General features: G+C 38.2%; 1 protein-coding gene and 1 pseudogene across 2 annotated transcripts; both read right to left on the bottom strand.

The window, feature by feature from the left end:
- Positions 1 to 2,758: 2,758 nt before the first annotated feature.
- Positions 2,759 to 3,945, bottom strand: LOC143600321 (putative transcription factor At5g28040). Its single transcript, XM_077078050.1, has one exon. The coding sequence runs from the start codon at positions 3,943 to 3,945 to the stop codon at positions 2,920 to 2,922; it is 1,026 nt and encodes a 341-aa protein (XP_076934165.1). The 3' UTR covers positions 2,759 to 2,919.
- Positions 3,946 to 6,005: 2,060 nt separating this feature from the next.
- LOC143601853 (putative kinase-like protein TMKL1 pseudogene) lies at positions 6,006 to 8,830 on the bottom strand (annotated as a pseudogene). The gene is made up of 2 exons (XR_013147733.1): positions 7,477 to 8,830; positions 6,006 to 6,691 (listed from the first exon to the last, which is right to left on the bottom strand). The product of XR_013147733.1 is annotated as a putative kinase-like protein TMKL1 pseudogene (transcript).
- Between the last annotated feature and the right edge of the window lie 6,152 nt (positions 8,831 to 14,982).

Raw genomic sequence — 14,982 nt, 5'->3', positions numbered from 1 at the left:
ATCACTTGGACTCAATCGATCGTATTCAACACGTAACAACTCTCGAAGATGAAACACCACTTGATGTTCGAGTGCACGACGAACAAGAAGGCATTTCTACAAGTAATTCCGAGGAAGAAGTCGCCGCTCAATAATTACGACGAACAAGAAGGCTTTTCTAAAAATAATATGTCACAACTTTATATTTATAAGTTTAATGTTTTGTTAGTTTGTTTTTGAAGATTTTAAAACGTGTAACGTTTTTTTTTTGAACTTCTTAAAGTAAATAAAATGAATTTTATGTTAATTGTTTTGTTTATTTTTCATGCTATACAAATACGAATCGTAGTTTAGAATCCAAATCGCAAACAAAAAACGAAAAAAAAAAAAAAATTTACACTGTAGTGTAGGAACCGGTTACAGTGTAGGAACCGGTTTAGGAACCGGTTAGATAGGTTAGGGGTCCGAGGGTGGGAGAACCGGTTCGGTTCCCTAACCGGTTCGAGCCTGGAACCGGTTTAAAAGGGGGTTTTGAATATAGGAACCGGTTAGGAACCGGTTCCGGTTCCTAGTCCCAAACCGTTTTGAACATCTCTACTAACAGGTTTCATTGCACAATAATAATCCAGAAAATTTTATCATATACCATATGAATATTAATATTAATATTTATTACATGAGTATTTTCATATGTGACACGTGTCTTAGTATATTTACGTAATTAGTTAAAACTTGACTAGCCTTCTCTCTCTCTCTCTATATATATATATATATATTATATATATGTAGTGTGTATATGTATATATAATATAAAATCTTTGCAGTAGTATGCAGAAACACGTATTGGTGCACACTTATTCACCTATCCCTCTCTTATCTCTTCTGTTCCCAAGCCCATACAATACACCCCCTCTTACTACTCCATATCTCTCTCTCTCTCTACACACACACACATGCACATATATATATTAACAGCTCACCTTCACATTTCCCAAACACAATAACTAGTTTCTGAACTCAACTCTCCTACTTCTAAACATCTTTAACTCTGAAAAAAAATATTTTGGATAGATTTTGCCTTCTGATCACCTTTTCTATATTCAAGGTTTGCTTGAATATATTTTACGAGTTTTAACTTAAAACCAATGAGAGTAAATTATAACTCATGTTTGAATTTTCTCATTGTTTCAGGCAAAAACAAATGGAAGGTGGAAATGAAGAACACAAAACCATCAAGTCTTTCCCATGTCAATTTTGTTCTAGAAAGTTCTTCAGTTCTCAAGCTTTAGGAGGCCATCAAAATGCTCACAAGAAAGAAAGATCAGCAGCAAGAAGAGCTAAAAGGGCAGCAGCAGCAGTTAATAATGCTACTTGTTTGATTCAACCACCACCATTATTGTTTGCTCCAACAAATCATATTGGCTTTGTTAATCCAGCTGTTTATATGAATGCACATGCAGCAGCCAATTTTTGTCAGTTTCAAGCTCATCAGTTTGGATCGATGGATAATATTATGTTCTATAGAAGCAACTACTTCAATCAGAACCCTTATCATCAAGAATTCGATGATGAACATCAAAATTTCTTGAATGCACCAAAAGATACTCAAAAGCTTGATCTTTCACTCCATTTATGAATGGATATAAGTTTCTTAAGATGATGTGAGGGTTGGTTTTATGTTGTAGAAACTAGAAAGATAAAAAGGAGAAAACTATTTTAAGATTCTTTGTTTTTCCTACTTTTAGAATTTTAGTCTTTGGTTTCTAGGAATAAGAGAGAGATGGTGGAATTTTGAAGTAAGAGTATTGAAAAGAACATGTTTGCATTTTGGAGAATAATTTGATGGATTTCATTTCATCAATTAATAATATAGTACAATGTTGATTTGCATACATGTTGGGACACTAGACAAGTTACAAACATAGATTCTTTGTTCTTTATGGTTTTTGCCTAGCACCTTTTTGACTTCAACATTTTATATATGTATATATACACACACTCTCACAAAACATTATACATAATTTATATAGCAAGAGAGAGGTGTTCATTCAAAACCAAGAACCGCATAATGCAATTGTAAGCAGTGCTTTATATGTGATACAAAAACGCCCCACTTTCTCGCTCTCACTCCTTTGAACATCTTCTATGCACTATGGATTCTTATTTTTGAAATGAGTGCCTCTAAGAATTTGTGCAAAATGCAACATGTATAAACAGTTATTCTTAGGCAGGTAAAAGTATCACACTTTCGGTGAAGCGGTCGGCGTGAAGTTCGTTTATTTAACAAACGAACAGCCCTGAACAAATTTTTTGTTCATTTACTAAAATGAACAAACATGAACACATGCCTTGTTCACTCATTTATTTGTCAACGTTCATTTACGTTTAATCATTTATCTTCGTTTATATATTCACTTAATTTTTGGGCCCATTATAATTAAGTCTAGTTTATGAAATTAAGACGTCACCCATTACACTTTATCTAATTTTAGACCAAATACATTGATGTCAAGTTTACTTGTAATTGACCTTTGACCAATTATACCTGTTCATCAACGTTCAATTATGTTTGTTCGCTTATGTTTGTGAACAGTTCATTTATACTGTTAACAAACGTATATGAACCTGCTCATTTTTTTAACAAAAAACCATGTTTTTGTAATTGTTCGTGTTCGACCATGTTTGGCATATTTACAAGCCTAGTTTTTTTCAAGCCAACTCTGTTTTCAATCCTTTTTAACTTCATTGTTTCCATAACACAGGAACAAAAGAGAGGCTAAACTAAAACCATTTAACCAGCAAATATTATAAGAGGACAAGATAAGGATCTCAGCTTGCACCATTTACTTGAACCAAGAAACTAACGAAAACAAAAACAGAAAACTAATATATGAACTCCAGAGATCACTTACAGATGCATCCAAAATGCTAAGAACTTAATCAATTCCCCATTGCCCTAAGCTCCTCCAACTTTGACTTCACTTCATCTTGCATCAATTCCAACCTCTTCGAATAAACCTCCAATTCTAACATGTGTTGCTTCCTCCATTTCTCATCAGTCATGTCCCCAAAACCATTCATATCCATTAACCCTAACCCTAATAAACCCCTTGGATTACCATAAGACGACCCATTCGATGAACTGTTAACCATTTCTTTGAATAATGGCAGTAAAGAACTCTTCAAAGCTTCTTCAACCAGATTTGCATTCAGAACATCTTTTTGCTGCTGACTGCAATTCTCTTCGATTTTAACCGCGGTCGACCTGGCCCGCTTTCTAGACTTTGGTACTTTCTTCTCTGAGTAATTAGGATCATCAATTTCATTACCATTAGGGTTAGGGTTAGGGTTATGAGGTTCTTCATCGTCAATTCCAGCAGGAATAGTAGCTAGGGTTTGATTCCAGATCTTACAAGATATATCAAAAGTGGACTGATCGTGAGGGCTTTTGAACACGTAGCCTTTACCAGAACTGATTTTGCTTAAAACATTCCGATACTTCTTCTTCAACCTTCTAATCTTCTCAACCAGCTGATTCTTATTAAAATCCAGCTGCAATTTACCTTTAATCTGGTCGTAAAACGCCGTCGTATCATGGTGATGGTGTCCTCGTTGGACAGTGTAGTCCAGAAGCCCGTTTAAAAGCTCAATTTCATCCTCGTCTGTCCACAAACGCTGAAACAGCCGCCGCGAGTCGTCAATCGCTGCAGGCTTTTTGGCTTCTGTAATTGGAGTGGCGGCGACCGGTGTGGAGGTGTTTGGAGTGCCGGTTAAGGCGATTGTGACGTCACCGGCGGCGGATGACGTGGAGTCGTCGTCTTCTTCTTCGTCGTCGTCGATCACATCAACGTCGTCTTCGTTGTCAACGTGTTGCTCTTGTTCGCTTTCTTCGTCGTCTTCTTCTTCGTCGTTGAGGTATTCATCGCCGTACGCGGTGGCGGTGTGATCGTCGTCATCGGAAGCCATCGTAATCGGCCGTCGTTGAGTACGTTGGTGTGTGCAGGATTGGTTAATTAGGGCTCGGTGTTAAATGAACCAGCCGGCCCATTAGTTAGGCCCATGATGACTTTGATAACCAGCCCATATAAAATTGTGTGTAGAAATTCTAACTTTTTAGTAGAAAAAAACAAAAAGAATTATATTAATGGACTCTAGTACACGTGCACAAATTGGGGCCTTTCAATACCCGGTTCCAGGCATGGAATCGGATTCGGGCCGGGTATTGGAAATCGGTATTAGAAATACCCGAGTTGGGTTCGGGTCTAAGTATTGTCTCTAAAAACCATACCCTATGCACCAGGTTCAGGTTGTGTATAGAACCGGGTATTCTAACATCGGTTATTTGTATATCCTATTTCCGAGTATTACGGGTTTTTCCCGGGTATTTTCGGGTATAGATGGGTTTTTTTAAGTGGCTGCACTATTTTAGGGTATTTTTGTGGTATTTTTCGGGTAATTTCGAGTATAGATCGAGTATTTGAAATACCCAATCTTAAGTATTGGGAAAACCCAGTTCCGGTTTCAGGTATTACCATGTATAAATCGGGTCTGGATTTTCGTACTGCATACCCTATCCATACCCTACGGGGGTTGGGTCGGGTACAGGTTTAGGTAGTAAAAACCCAAGTATATAAAAACCGTTTTCGGGTTTTTTTTAGGTCCGGTTCCGTATTCGGGTTTTTCGTGCATCTCCAGACTCTTGTGTTCTCAATAGCTATGTGTTACACTACTACAACATTGTTCATTATTCATTTTCATACCATCATTTATATCAGTTAAGTCCACCGCTTAGCATATGTTTTACCTATCATTCACTCTTCATACTTTTTATCAAGAAACATGAATTTGATGTCAGCGAACACAAGAGTAGCAAAGATATGAACAGCTTGCATAATCAATATGGATCGAATATGTGATTAATTTCTACTTTAAATCTCTACCAATTTGGTGAGATCATAACGAGTTCAAGTTGTATTAGAAAACAAGACAAAACAATGTAACAAGACGAAACAATACGAACAACTAAATTGAACACTAAGTTCATCAAGAACTTAAAGACGAACTTCAACGATCGGAGAAGACGAAGACCACAAGACGATGCTACCACCGGCATTGACGAAGCATTGTTAGGGCCTTCGTTTTTCAGCGCAGTAGTGTAAATTCACCCGGTCTTCGTCCAAAAAGTTTTACACGTAGTGTAAATTTGCCTGTTTTCGTCTGAAAATTTTCATACGTAGTGTAAATTTACCCCCTTTTGTCATAAATTTTGAGCTCGGCCCCCTCCGTTTATGAAAAAATCCATACATATTTCCGTCCGGCCCCATCTACATTTTTGTCTAAACTTCACCCCTGACCACATGTTTCATTGTTGGTTGGATGGTAGTGAATAAAGACCAACATGGTTGAGAAAATATCTTGATGTGGTCCTTTTATTCTTATTTTCAAGATGTGAAGTGAATCCATAAAAACATTTAACCAATTATGGGTCAGGCCCGCTTTGTGCCCCATAATACTAATCTCACGAATCAATTATCCAGCAGTCACCAACAAGTAAGACATTGAAAATGGCAATCACAAGCTAAAAGGAAAATTCAAGAGTAAGATTTGTTTGGGGTAACCAATACAAGCGAATATCACCACAAAACAAAAGGAAATAAACAAAGATTAAAGGGTTTTCGATAAACTTGTTTGCAAGTGAAATTTTGCTTTGTTGTTATTGGAAACAAAAAAACAGAAGCAGCCACCTTCATTGGAGTGGAACACAATAAAGAGTGAGAATGTATAAACAAATTTACCTGCTATACTTGTTTAAAAACTCATATTTAAGTATTTGAAACCTAAAAAAAAACTATGTGAAACCAAGATCTTCTTCAAACAACACTAACCAAAACCATAAACAACTTAAAATAATAATGAAAGACGGCCCAAAACTAATAATTCTTAATATTCCAGATACGAAAAATACAATATAATGCTTCTTTAATCATACTATATAGAAAGAGCTATCTTGATGCATACTGCAAACTAAAAGTATCCGGTAAAACAAAACCTGACTGACCCGACACAAATAATCAAAAAGGTGTATCCATTCCACTTCTTGTTTCAGCCGGGCTATACAAAGACGACCGGTTCCTCGGTCTATTCTCCTCTAGCTGCTTCACAACTTCATCCATCGACGGTCTAACTGACGCGACCGGTGCACAACATCCCATGGCTAACTTCAATGCCTGAACCACTCCATCTTCCATCGGGCTCCGGATCCCTTTTAACACATCAAGATCAAAAACCTCCATTGTTGTTTCCTCCAAAACCGCCACTTTCACAACAGCTGGTAAATCCACAAACCCATCACGAGTACCGGTTTTCCCGGGCTTTTTCCCTAATAATATCTCTAATAATAGTATCCCGAATGCGTACACGTCGGTTCTTGAATTGCAGTTTTTCATCTTTTGAAGCTCAGGGGCTTTGTAGCCGTCAGTTTTGGCGGATGCGATGATTTCATCGGCTACTGCAGGGATCATAAGCTTGTAGAGCCCGAAGTCTGTGAGTCGGGCCACAAAGAAGTCGTCTACCAGAACATTTCTTGACCGCACGTTGCCGTGAGTGATGGGTGTGTCGATGTTTGAATGGAGATGGGCTAGTCCTTTAGCTATAGCTAATGCAATTTTGTGGCGGCGGGCCCAGTTCAACACGGGCTTCCCAGGCTGGGGTTCTGAAGAAAACAAATCACATTTTATTAATCCGCTGCAAAACGGGTCAGGCTGAGATGAAAACTTTCGGTTCAAAATTTTATGAATTTGCTAGAATTAATTAGTTATTAGTGCACGGTGTGTCAAACATGATTACAAAACTATGTTAACTAATCACGAAAACTCGATGTATAAATAAATGTACAAATTTAGGTGATAAGATATCTTTTTATAAAATGGGTCAAACATGTAAAAGGAAAAATGAACTATTAGTATGATGGTTAGAAACTCCATTCACTTATAGGGTTGTATCAAGTATAGCAAAACAAAAGGATAGTATGCGGCCACTGAACAACCACGAGCATCCAATATGCTTAATTGCATATCAAGAAGCACATTATTCAACCTGAAATCGTCATCGTGCTTGTTGTAACCAAATATCACACAATATGCATATGGTAAAGCAGGTTTGCAAACAGTATGCATATATATTAGGCTTTATTACACAAAAATGTAACTTACTTTTATCTTTTTGTCATTGTGTTTAAGAAAATAAGTGGTGTTTCCATTTTATGTAACATATTTTCAGCTTTTTATCATTGCATGTAATCAATTTGCTACCGCTGGTAAAATGGTGACACGACACCACAACTTAACAAGACAGGGCATGTCACCATTTTACCCTTTATAGAAGGTTGCATACATGCAACGCTAAAAGAATGAGAACAAGGTAAGACAATACATAAATCAACAAGGTTATATGAATCAATGATTATTCATTCATTTGTAGGAGTTAAAGGATATTTACCATGTAAAAGCTCATGTAGAGTTTTGTTCTTGAGATAATCATAAATCAACAACTTCTCCCCTCTCTTCCCTTGATAAAACGCTCTTAACGGAATCAAACTCTCGTGCCGGATCCTTCCCAACTGTTTAATAATCGGAAAACAAAACCCGACATCTTTACAACTTCCTTCCCGCAACAACCTCAACGCGATGGTCCCCCCATCCGCCAGTTTCGCTTTATAAATCGTCCCATAACTTGTCTTCTCCATAACTTGACCGGTAGCATTCAACACATCTTCCAAAGTCAAATGCTCACCACCCTGAAACAATATCAGCTTCCCTTCACCACCACCAATGTCATCTTCTTCACCGGTCTCGTCAAACCCGTCATCCTCCTCATCAAAATGCTTCTTCTTTTTCCCCTGCGAATACCCGATCAACAACGAAGCGAAAACAACGACCCCCGTCATCAAACTAATCACAATCCCAGCAACCGCACCCGAACTCAAACCACCCGACCTTCGCCCACATCCACCCACCAGCGGACCGCATAAATTCACATTCCCCTCAAACGACTCCGCCCCGAATTTCGACAACTCGGGTAACACCCCACTAAAATTATTATAAGAAAGATTCAGTTTCTCCAAATTTAATCTACCCAATTCATCAGGGACTTCACCGGTAAAGTTATTCCTACTAAGATCAACCTCTCTAAGCGCTTTAAAACCAGTCAAAAACCGAGGAAAATTACCCGAAAACCGATTTTGACCAAAGTCAAAATACAACAAATTCCCACAACTAGCATTTGGTAAAACGGGTTCGGGTATTGACCCGGATAACAAATTCCCATGAACCCGAATAGAAATCAACCGATCACAGAGGTTCCAGATAGACGCCGGAACCGACCCGGTTAATAAATTGTTACCCAAATCAATATCCGACAACGAAGAACTGTACCCGATTTCAAGCGGTATGGAACCCGAGATGAAATTAACCGCCAAATACAAGCTTTGAAGAGTTGAAAACTCTCCGAGCTCCGGCGGGAGCGTGCCGGAGAGATTCGCCGACGGGAGCTGGAGTGAGAGGAGGTGGAGAGATGGGTCTTTGGCTAGGGTTAGGTTGGACCACTGTGGTGACGAAATGTCCGTACAGGTTAACGGAGATCCGTTAGTGTACGTCCATTTTAACCCCCTCCATTGACAGAGGGGTACGGATGTGTTCCATGTTTCCAACAAAATATTATTATTATTATTATTCCCAGCCAGCGTGGGTTTGATTCGGGTGAGAAGTAAATCGACGTCAGTGGAAAGCGGGAGTGTATTGAATGGAAACATTGAACACGAGAAGAAGAGGATGAAGAAAATGGGAGTTGCCATGGGAGAATGAAGGGAGATGGAGTGTGGGAATATGTGAAGGGAAAGTGAGGTGTGAGAGTGGTAGTGATTTTGTTCCCACTTTTAACGTTTTTGAAAATGATAATATTGTGTGCTTTAAGTGTGGACCGTTGGATGGTGATCGGATGGTCGGAAAGTAGGAGGGGAGAGCCTGATTGTTTGAGGAATCATAAAGGCTTGTTGGATTCATGTCGTTTGACTTTTTTACAAACTATCCATGGTTTTACACACTAGTAATAGCCGTTTCTAACTTTTAATAAGTTTCATTCCTTTTTATAAATAAAACAAAGTATATGTTTTTTCTTTTTTTATCCAATTCACCCAAATTGAAATCGCCTTTACAAGCTTAGAGATTTTAATAACTAACGTACGTGGTTACCCTTGATGATAGACAGGTCAAAGAGTTGATATAGAATGTATATGTGAGTGATAAAGGATTATTTAGTAACGTTAAAATCTATCATGTGAAGACGCTGATTATGTATAAATACAGTGGTGAAGCTCGGACGAGTTTGGGGGGGCTCAATTTTTCAGTCCAAGATAGGTAAATTTACCCTACTATGAAAAAAAGAGGGGAGGCCCGGGCCACCCCCGGCCCTCGCTAAACTTCGCAATTGTATAGACGACCAAGGGACAAGAAAGCAATATTTAGGGAGTCTTGTTTAATATTATATAAAACGGCAATTACTAAAGATAGTTCGACACCTTTTTGTTATTTAAATTTTAAGGTAAAGGTAGCTATCACGCATAAGACATGCTATTACGTTAATTTTCAAAGGGGTCTAATTATTCTTAACGGTTTTCTCTAATATGGTTATTTATAAGTTCCTTCTCAATTAGAAGGGATCAAAAAATTTTAAGAGTTTACTTTTTGAACGAAAAGACCACATCCATTTGCGAATGTAGGAACCTGTTCTTACGGAGGGCGTAAGGTGTCTAACAAGATATAGAGAATGGTGATCAAATGTTGATAGTGAGTAAAGATTATGTTGTATTATTAGTGAATGTATGTTCCTTTACATGATTCTTTCCTCCCCTTATATAGAAGGGAGGTATTACATGATGTTAGTTTCCCTTCAAACCCAAAGGAGGCATTTTCCCTTCAAATCCATAGGAGACATTTTCCCTCCAAGTAAGCTTCTAGAATGTTTGTGCTATTGGGCCTCTTGTTGGTGGGCTTATTGTTGTTACTGGGCTAGAGCCTGCTTATGAGGTCCATCTCATGGGTAGGCTCTTCAAGTCCCCCAGTCTATTGCCCTTGTTATTTATAATAAGGGTGATAGACTTAATAACTATTGTCGCTCGTGTCTTTCTTCACAATCTTCTTTTTGGGCTTTTGGTACCTGGCCCGTTGTGTACTCCTTTTCTCCCTTCAGCCTTGGGCCTTCTTTCTTGCTTAATAGATTTTAGCCTACCTCCGGAGCCCAATTCCGAGGTAGGCTTTTCAAGTCCCCCAGTCCATTGTGCTCGTTATTTATGACGAGTACAATGGACTCACAACAAGTCTCTATTCTTCCTCCGTCTTGACCTCTTGTATGATCCTCCTTATTCTCCGATTGACCTTTATATGGCCGGGGGTATCTTTGATACCAAAAGAATATCCATAGAACTATTATATGCTGGTTCTTAACTTACGAGCTTTCCCCTGGGCCATTATTCTCTTTAACTTAGGCCCCATCCATTATAGCAACATGTGTTATTTTAATCCTTTCTTTCGGGTTGATATCACCACTTCTTTAGATTGGTTGGACAGGCCCTTACTCCTTCTGGAACCTTTGATTTCATTTAGTTACTTAAGGAGGTCTTTTGGTTACTCTCTCTTTTGGGCTTCCTTTCTAGGGTAGCTTCATCGGGTCTCCCACGTCTGTGGTAAGGGTGATGAACCAACTCGGATTTTTCATTGACTTAAATTATCCAACCCACCTTTTATCTTTTCAGCCAATCGTCAGGCCCATACCTAGACTGGCGATAGTTCTGAAAAAGCTTCTTACGCTCCCCTAAAGATGTGATGACACCTTTCAACTCGCCAGCCTTTCTCATAACTACTTGCTCCCTTTTCTTACTTTCAAAGTTGCATTTCCTATCTCCTTCTTATCTGGTTGGTAGGATGTTTGGTTAGAGTAACTAGAACTCCCTAAATATTTTGATTTCTTCTGGCTTTCCTGACTTGGACCTCATCATGGGACGGAGACCTATTTTCACAGCAGGCTTTGGAAGTCCCCCAAGTCCTTATTCTGATTGGACAAGAGACTAACGTAGTCCTAGCTTATCTATCACATATGGGATAGGTTCATCGCTTTTAAACCCACTCATTGGACCAGTTTCGAGCGAGATCCTCCTTTGATATTTTGGTTAAGGTAGATGATACGTAGTTCACATGTTCTTGATCCAATTCTCTTGATAATTTAAATCTATCTTGATAGAACACGCGATCCTTCTTCTATTTTGACTTATCATATTTGGACCCAGTATAGCCGAGATGGAGAAGTCATGGATGAGACAAAGATTACACATTTCTAAAATCATCCCCGTACAATGGGTCCAATCCCTGAATCACCTCTTCAAGTCCCCCAGTCCCTTATGCTAATTATTTATGATTGGGTAAGGGACTTTTAAGCCCAAAATCATCCCCATAACTAAAGCGTAGACAATTTCTAATGTGATAATAAATTATGAGAATGTATCAAACCACTAGCACTAATCATGGTGATTTTAATTCTTTCTATATGTTTCTTATGCAAGTTCTTGTCAGTTAAGGTGAATAAATCGCGCTAAAGATGTGAGTGGATATTGCATTTCGACTCTACGGTACATTTGAGCACAATTTGGGCTATACCTCCTTCTTGGGGGAGGGGGTGGAAGTTCCAAACCTTTTAGAATGGGCTATTTTCCTTTGGGGAAGTTACAATTACCGAGCCTCGTGCATAGGGCTATTTTCCCCAGACAAAATCACAAGTTTTAAGTCTCATGGATGGAGTTATTTTTGTATATGGATCCAAGCCCCTCAGCCGGGCCTTCCTTTCACCCTCGTGAAGGAGAATTTATGTCATTTTCCCATTAGGAAGAATTATATGTATTATGCCTCTAAAAAGAGGGGTTTGTCCCATTTTTGGGGAAATATAAATATTGTGCCTCTTAAAGAGGGCTTTATCCCACATGGGGGAATTATAAGTGTTGTGCCTCTTAAAAAGGGCTTTATCCCACATGGGGGAACTATAAGTATTGTCCCTCTTAAAGATGGCTTTATCCCACATGGGGGAATTATAAGTATTGTGCCTCTTAAAGAGGGGTTTATCCCACATGGGGGAATTATAAGTATTATGACTCTTAAAGTGGGCTTTATCCCACATGGGGGACCTATAAGTATTGTGCCTCTTAAAGAGGGCTTTATCCCACATGGGAGAACTATAAGTATGATTGATCAATTATATTTGTTAGTCATAAATATAAAAGAATATTTTTAATACGTGTTAGAAGTCTTACACATGAAGGATTATGAAAGGGGCTAATGGAGGGGGCTAATGGGAGGGGCCCACTCCCTTCTGATAAAAGTTAATATGGATATGGAGGTTTATTCCCCTTGAAAAATTCTTGGATGTTAAATGCTATTACAGGAGACTTTTTTCCTTCTATAGAGACTTTGTCACTCTTTAGAATGGGACTCTTCTTCTTTAAAAGGACAAACTCTTGAAACATGAGATGTTGCTTGTCACACCCCAACCTAAGGCGGAAATGCCGGGGTGTGATCCGATTGCTCACAGCTCGAAGATACTATCATAAATATAAACGACAATATCTAATTAATTATTTTGTCCAAATAATACACACAATAATCAAATACAACCAAACAATTCAAATAAATAAATGCAACAAGTCTAAATCCATGTATATCTTCATTAAAATCCTAAGGTCTTTCTAAGTATCCATCCTTCAACTCAGGCAACCTGCATATGCATAGAAAATGGAGTTTTGTCAACAAATATGTTGAGTGAGTCTATCACCAATTTTGACACAAAAAATAATGTTAATATAATAAATAAGCAAAACGTAATAAATGCGGTAATGAAATCAAACCATAAGCAAATAAGTTGTCGACTAAATCATTGCCATACGAATCGGGCGCCGGTAAATCAACCATGAGCAAATAAATAGAATAAGACCGTTGCCAAGCGAATCAGGCGGTGGCCAATAGAATGAGAACCCAATACATGGGGATATGCGGGACCTCTCCGAGCACGAACGCGCACATAAACAAGTAAGCACATAACAAGTAGATTTGATTAATCACACACAATTACACGTTTGCGATATGTATGTATATATAGATATGTATGTATAGTATGATATAAGCATATGTCCCCAAAACGTTTGTGAAAATTGAGTAAAATAGGGGAATGATAAAACTCACCTTAAATTAAAGGCAAGTGAGTACAATTAAGAATAAACGAGTCAATGGATAAGCGAGTCATCCAATACGTGTCAAACGAGATAACAGATCAGAACCTGAAACTTTGTGATATGAAACTATAAATAAAAACGAACTTAATTCCGCTGGAATCAATCCAAACGGATGAGTAGAACTCTTGTTATGTTGAATTAAACGTTTAAGCGAGCTGGTACTGACCAGATCCGAATAGCGAGTTGGAAGTTGGGTTTTGGGCAGTAGCCTTAAAATTTCTTTACGAGAATAAAAGTCTTCTGGACCGAACGTCGAATCCGACCAGAAGTGTGAGAAAACGATAAGTTAAACTTGTTGACTGTTTTACCCTTTATCGGGTTTTAAAGCAATTGACCAGCCAATACCTTTCAATCTTAGAAATTGATTGAAGGCTATTGACTAGGGAATAAGTATGAACGATTTTACAGTTTACAACTTACCTGGAAAGTGAACGAACAAAGAGATATATCGGGTCAACGGTCCTTAGACTTGCAAAGTCAATCGTTTTATGAGCGGTTCTTCAACAAAACACCAAAAACCGAGAAGATTCGAGCTGGGTATAAGGTAGGACGGCTGGAATATGTTCTTTAGGGTTTGTGTAATATTTTATGGCAGAGGTTTAAGGTTTGTTTATATAAGAAAAACTAAATCGAACTATTTATGGCTTTTTGGCCCGTTTAAGCAAGTAAATATGTATTTAAAGAAAGAATCATCGAAAGATTCATAAAGATCTGATATTGTGATGTAATAAACGACTTAGGAATTTTATTTTCATTATATTATGATTACTTGGTCCTTAATTCTCTCGATTATGCTTAAAATAAACGATTTTATACCTTAAAAGAACTAGGAAACGAACCAAAGTTAGACGATCTGACCAGCTAGACCACCGCGCTGCGCGGCCGTGGAAGTGTGGCCCAACGCGTGGCGCCCCGGGTCCATGGAGGGCAAGTTTCAGTTTTTGACATAATTAGTCCTTCAAGTTTGTATATTGGTTAATTATTGAACTTTGTTTATGAAATAAATAAGAAATGAACTTGATATAAACTATGAGGGGTTAAAAATGAACATTTGAACTTTAGTAATTATAAATATTTGATTTAGATTAATTATAAAGATCTAAAATATTCCGGTCGGGTTAAACGTAAATGAATACGGTTTTGGAAAATCAGAAATGTTACATTGCTGTAGAAAACTTTCATTCTTCTTGGAAGGGACTTTCCAGTACCTCCTTCATTGGAAAGGGACTATTTTTCTTGGAAGTCCCTGTAAGATGGTAATCTCTTTATGAGATACGTCTTCATGCATAAAGCTGATGAATGGGGTCTCCTTTGCCTTAGTGAAGAGATTTTAATGACGAAAACCGACGACACAATGGTGCAATGTCAAATTAGTCCCCCAGCTCCATGTTGGTGTAGGGAGAGGGTTTCTTCTGAGTGGGATTGACCTTTCATGTGTGTCATCCCCTAGACAGGAGTTTCTCTTTTTTCTAGAAAACTCTTGTAGCATGGGATGTTGTTGATGTAGCAAGGAGATTTGATGAAAAGCGGTACCTTTAAACTTTCCATCCCTTGAAGGGGGTTCTTCTTCTTCAGAAGAAATTCTTGTAATGCAAAAAGTTGATGTAGAAGGCCCTCCTTTCTCACGAAAGGGGGCTTCTCGAATACATCGTCTAATAGAATGGGATTCTTCATGA

Source organism: Bidens hawaiensis, unplaced genomic scaffold (assembly GCF_021521415.1).
Source record: "Bidens hawaiensis isolate Kalapana, Puna unplaced genomic scaffold, B.hawaiensis_p1.1 tig00001960_1, whole genome shotgun sequence".
NCBI classification, from domain to species: domain Eukaryota; kingdom Viridiplantae; phylum Streptophyta; class Magnoliopsida; order Asterales; family Asteraceae; genus Bidens; species Bidens hawaiensis.
Note: the sequence above shows the minus strand (reverse complement) of the source record. Positions and strands in the feature narration are given on the sequence as shown.

Excerpts from the sequence above, each read along its gene's own strand:
- LOC143600321 (XM_077078050.1), bottom strand. The coding sequence starts at position 3,945 with ATGGCTTCCGATGACGACGATCACACCGCCACCGCGTACGGCGATGAA.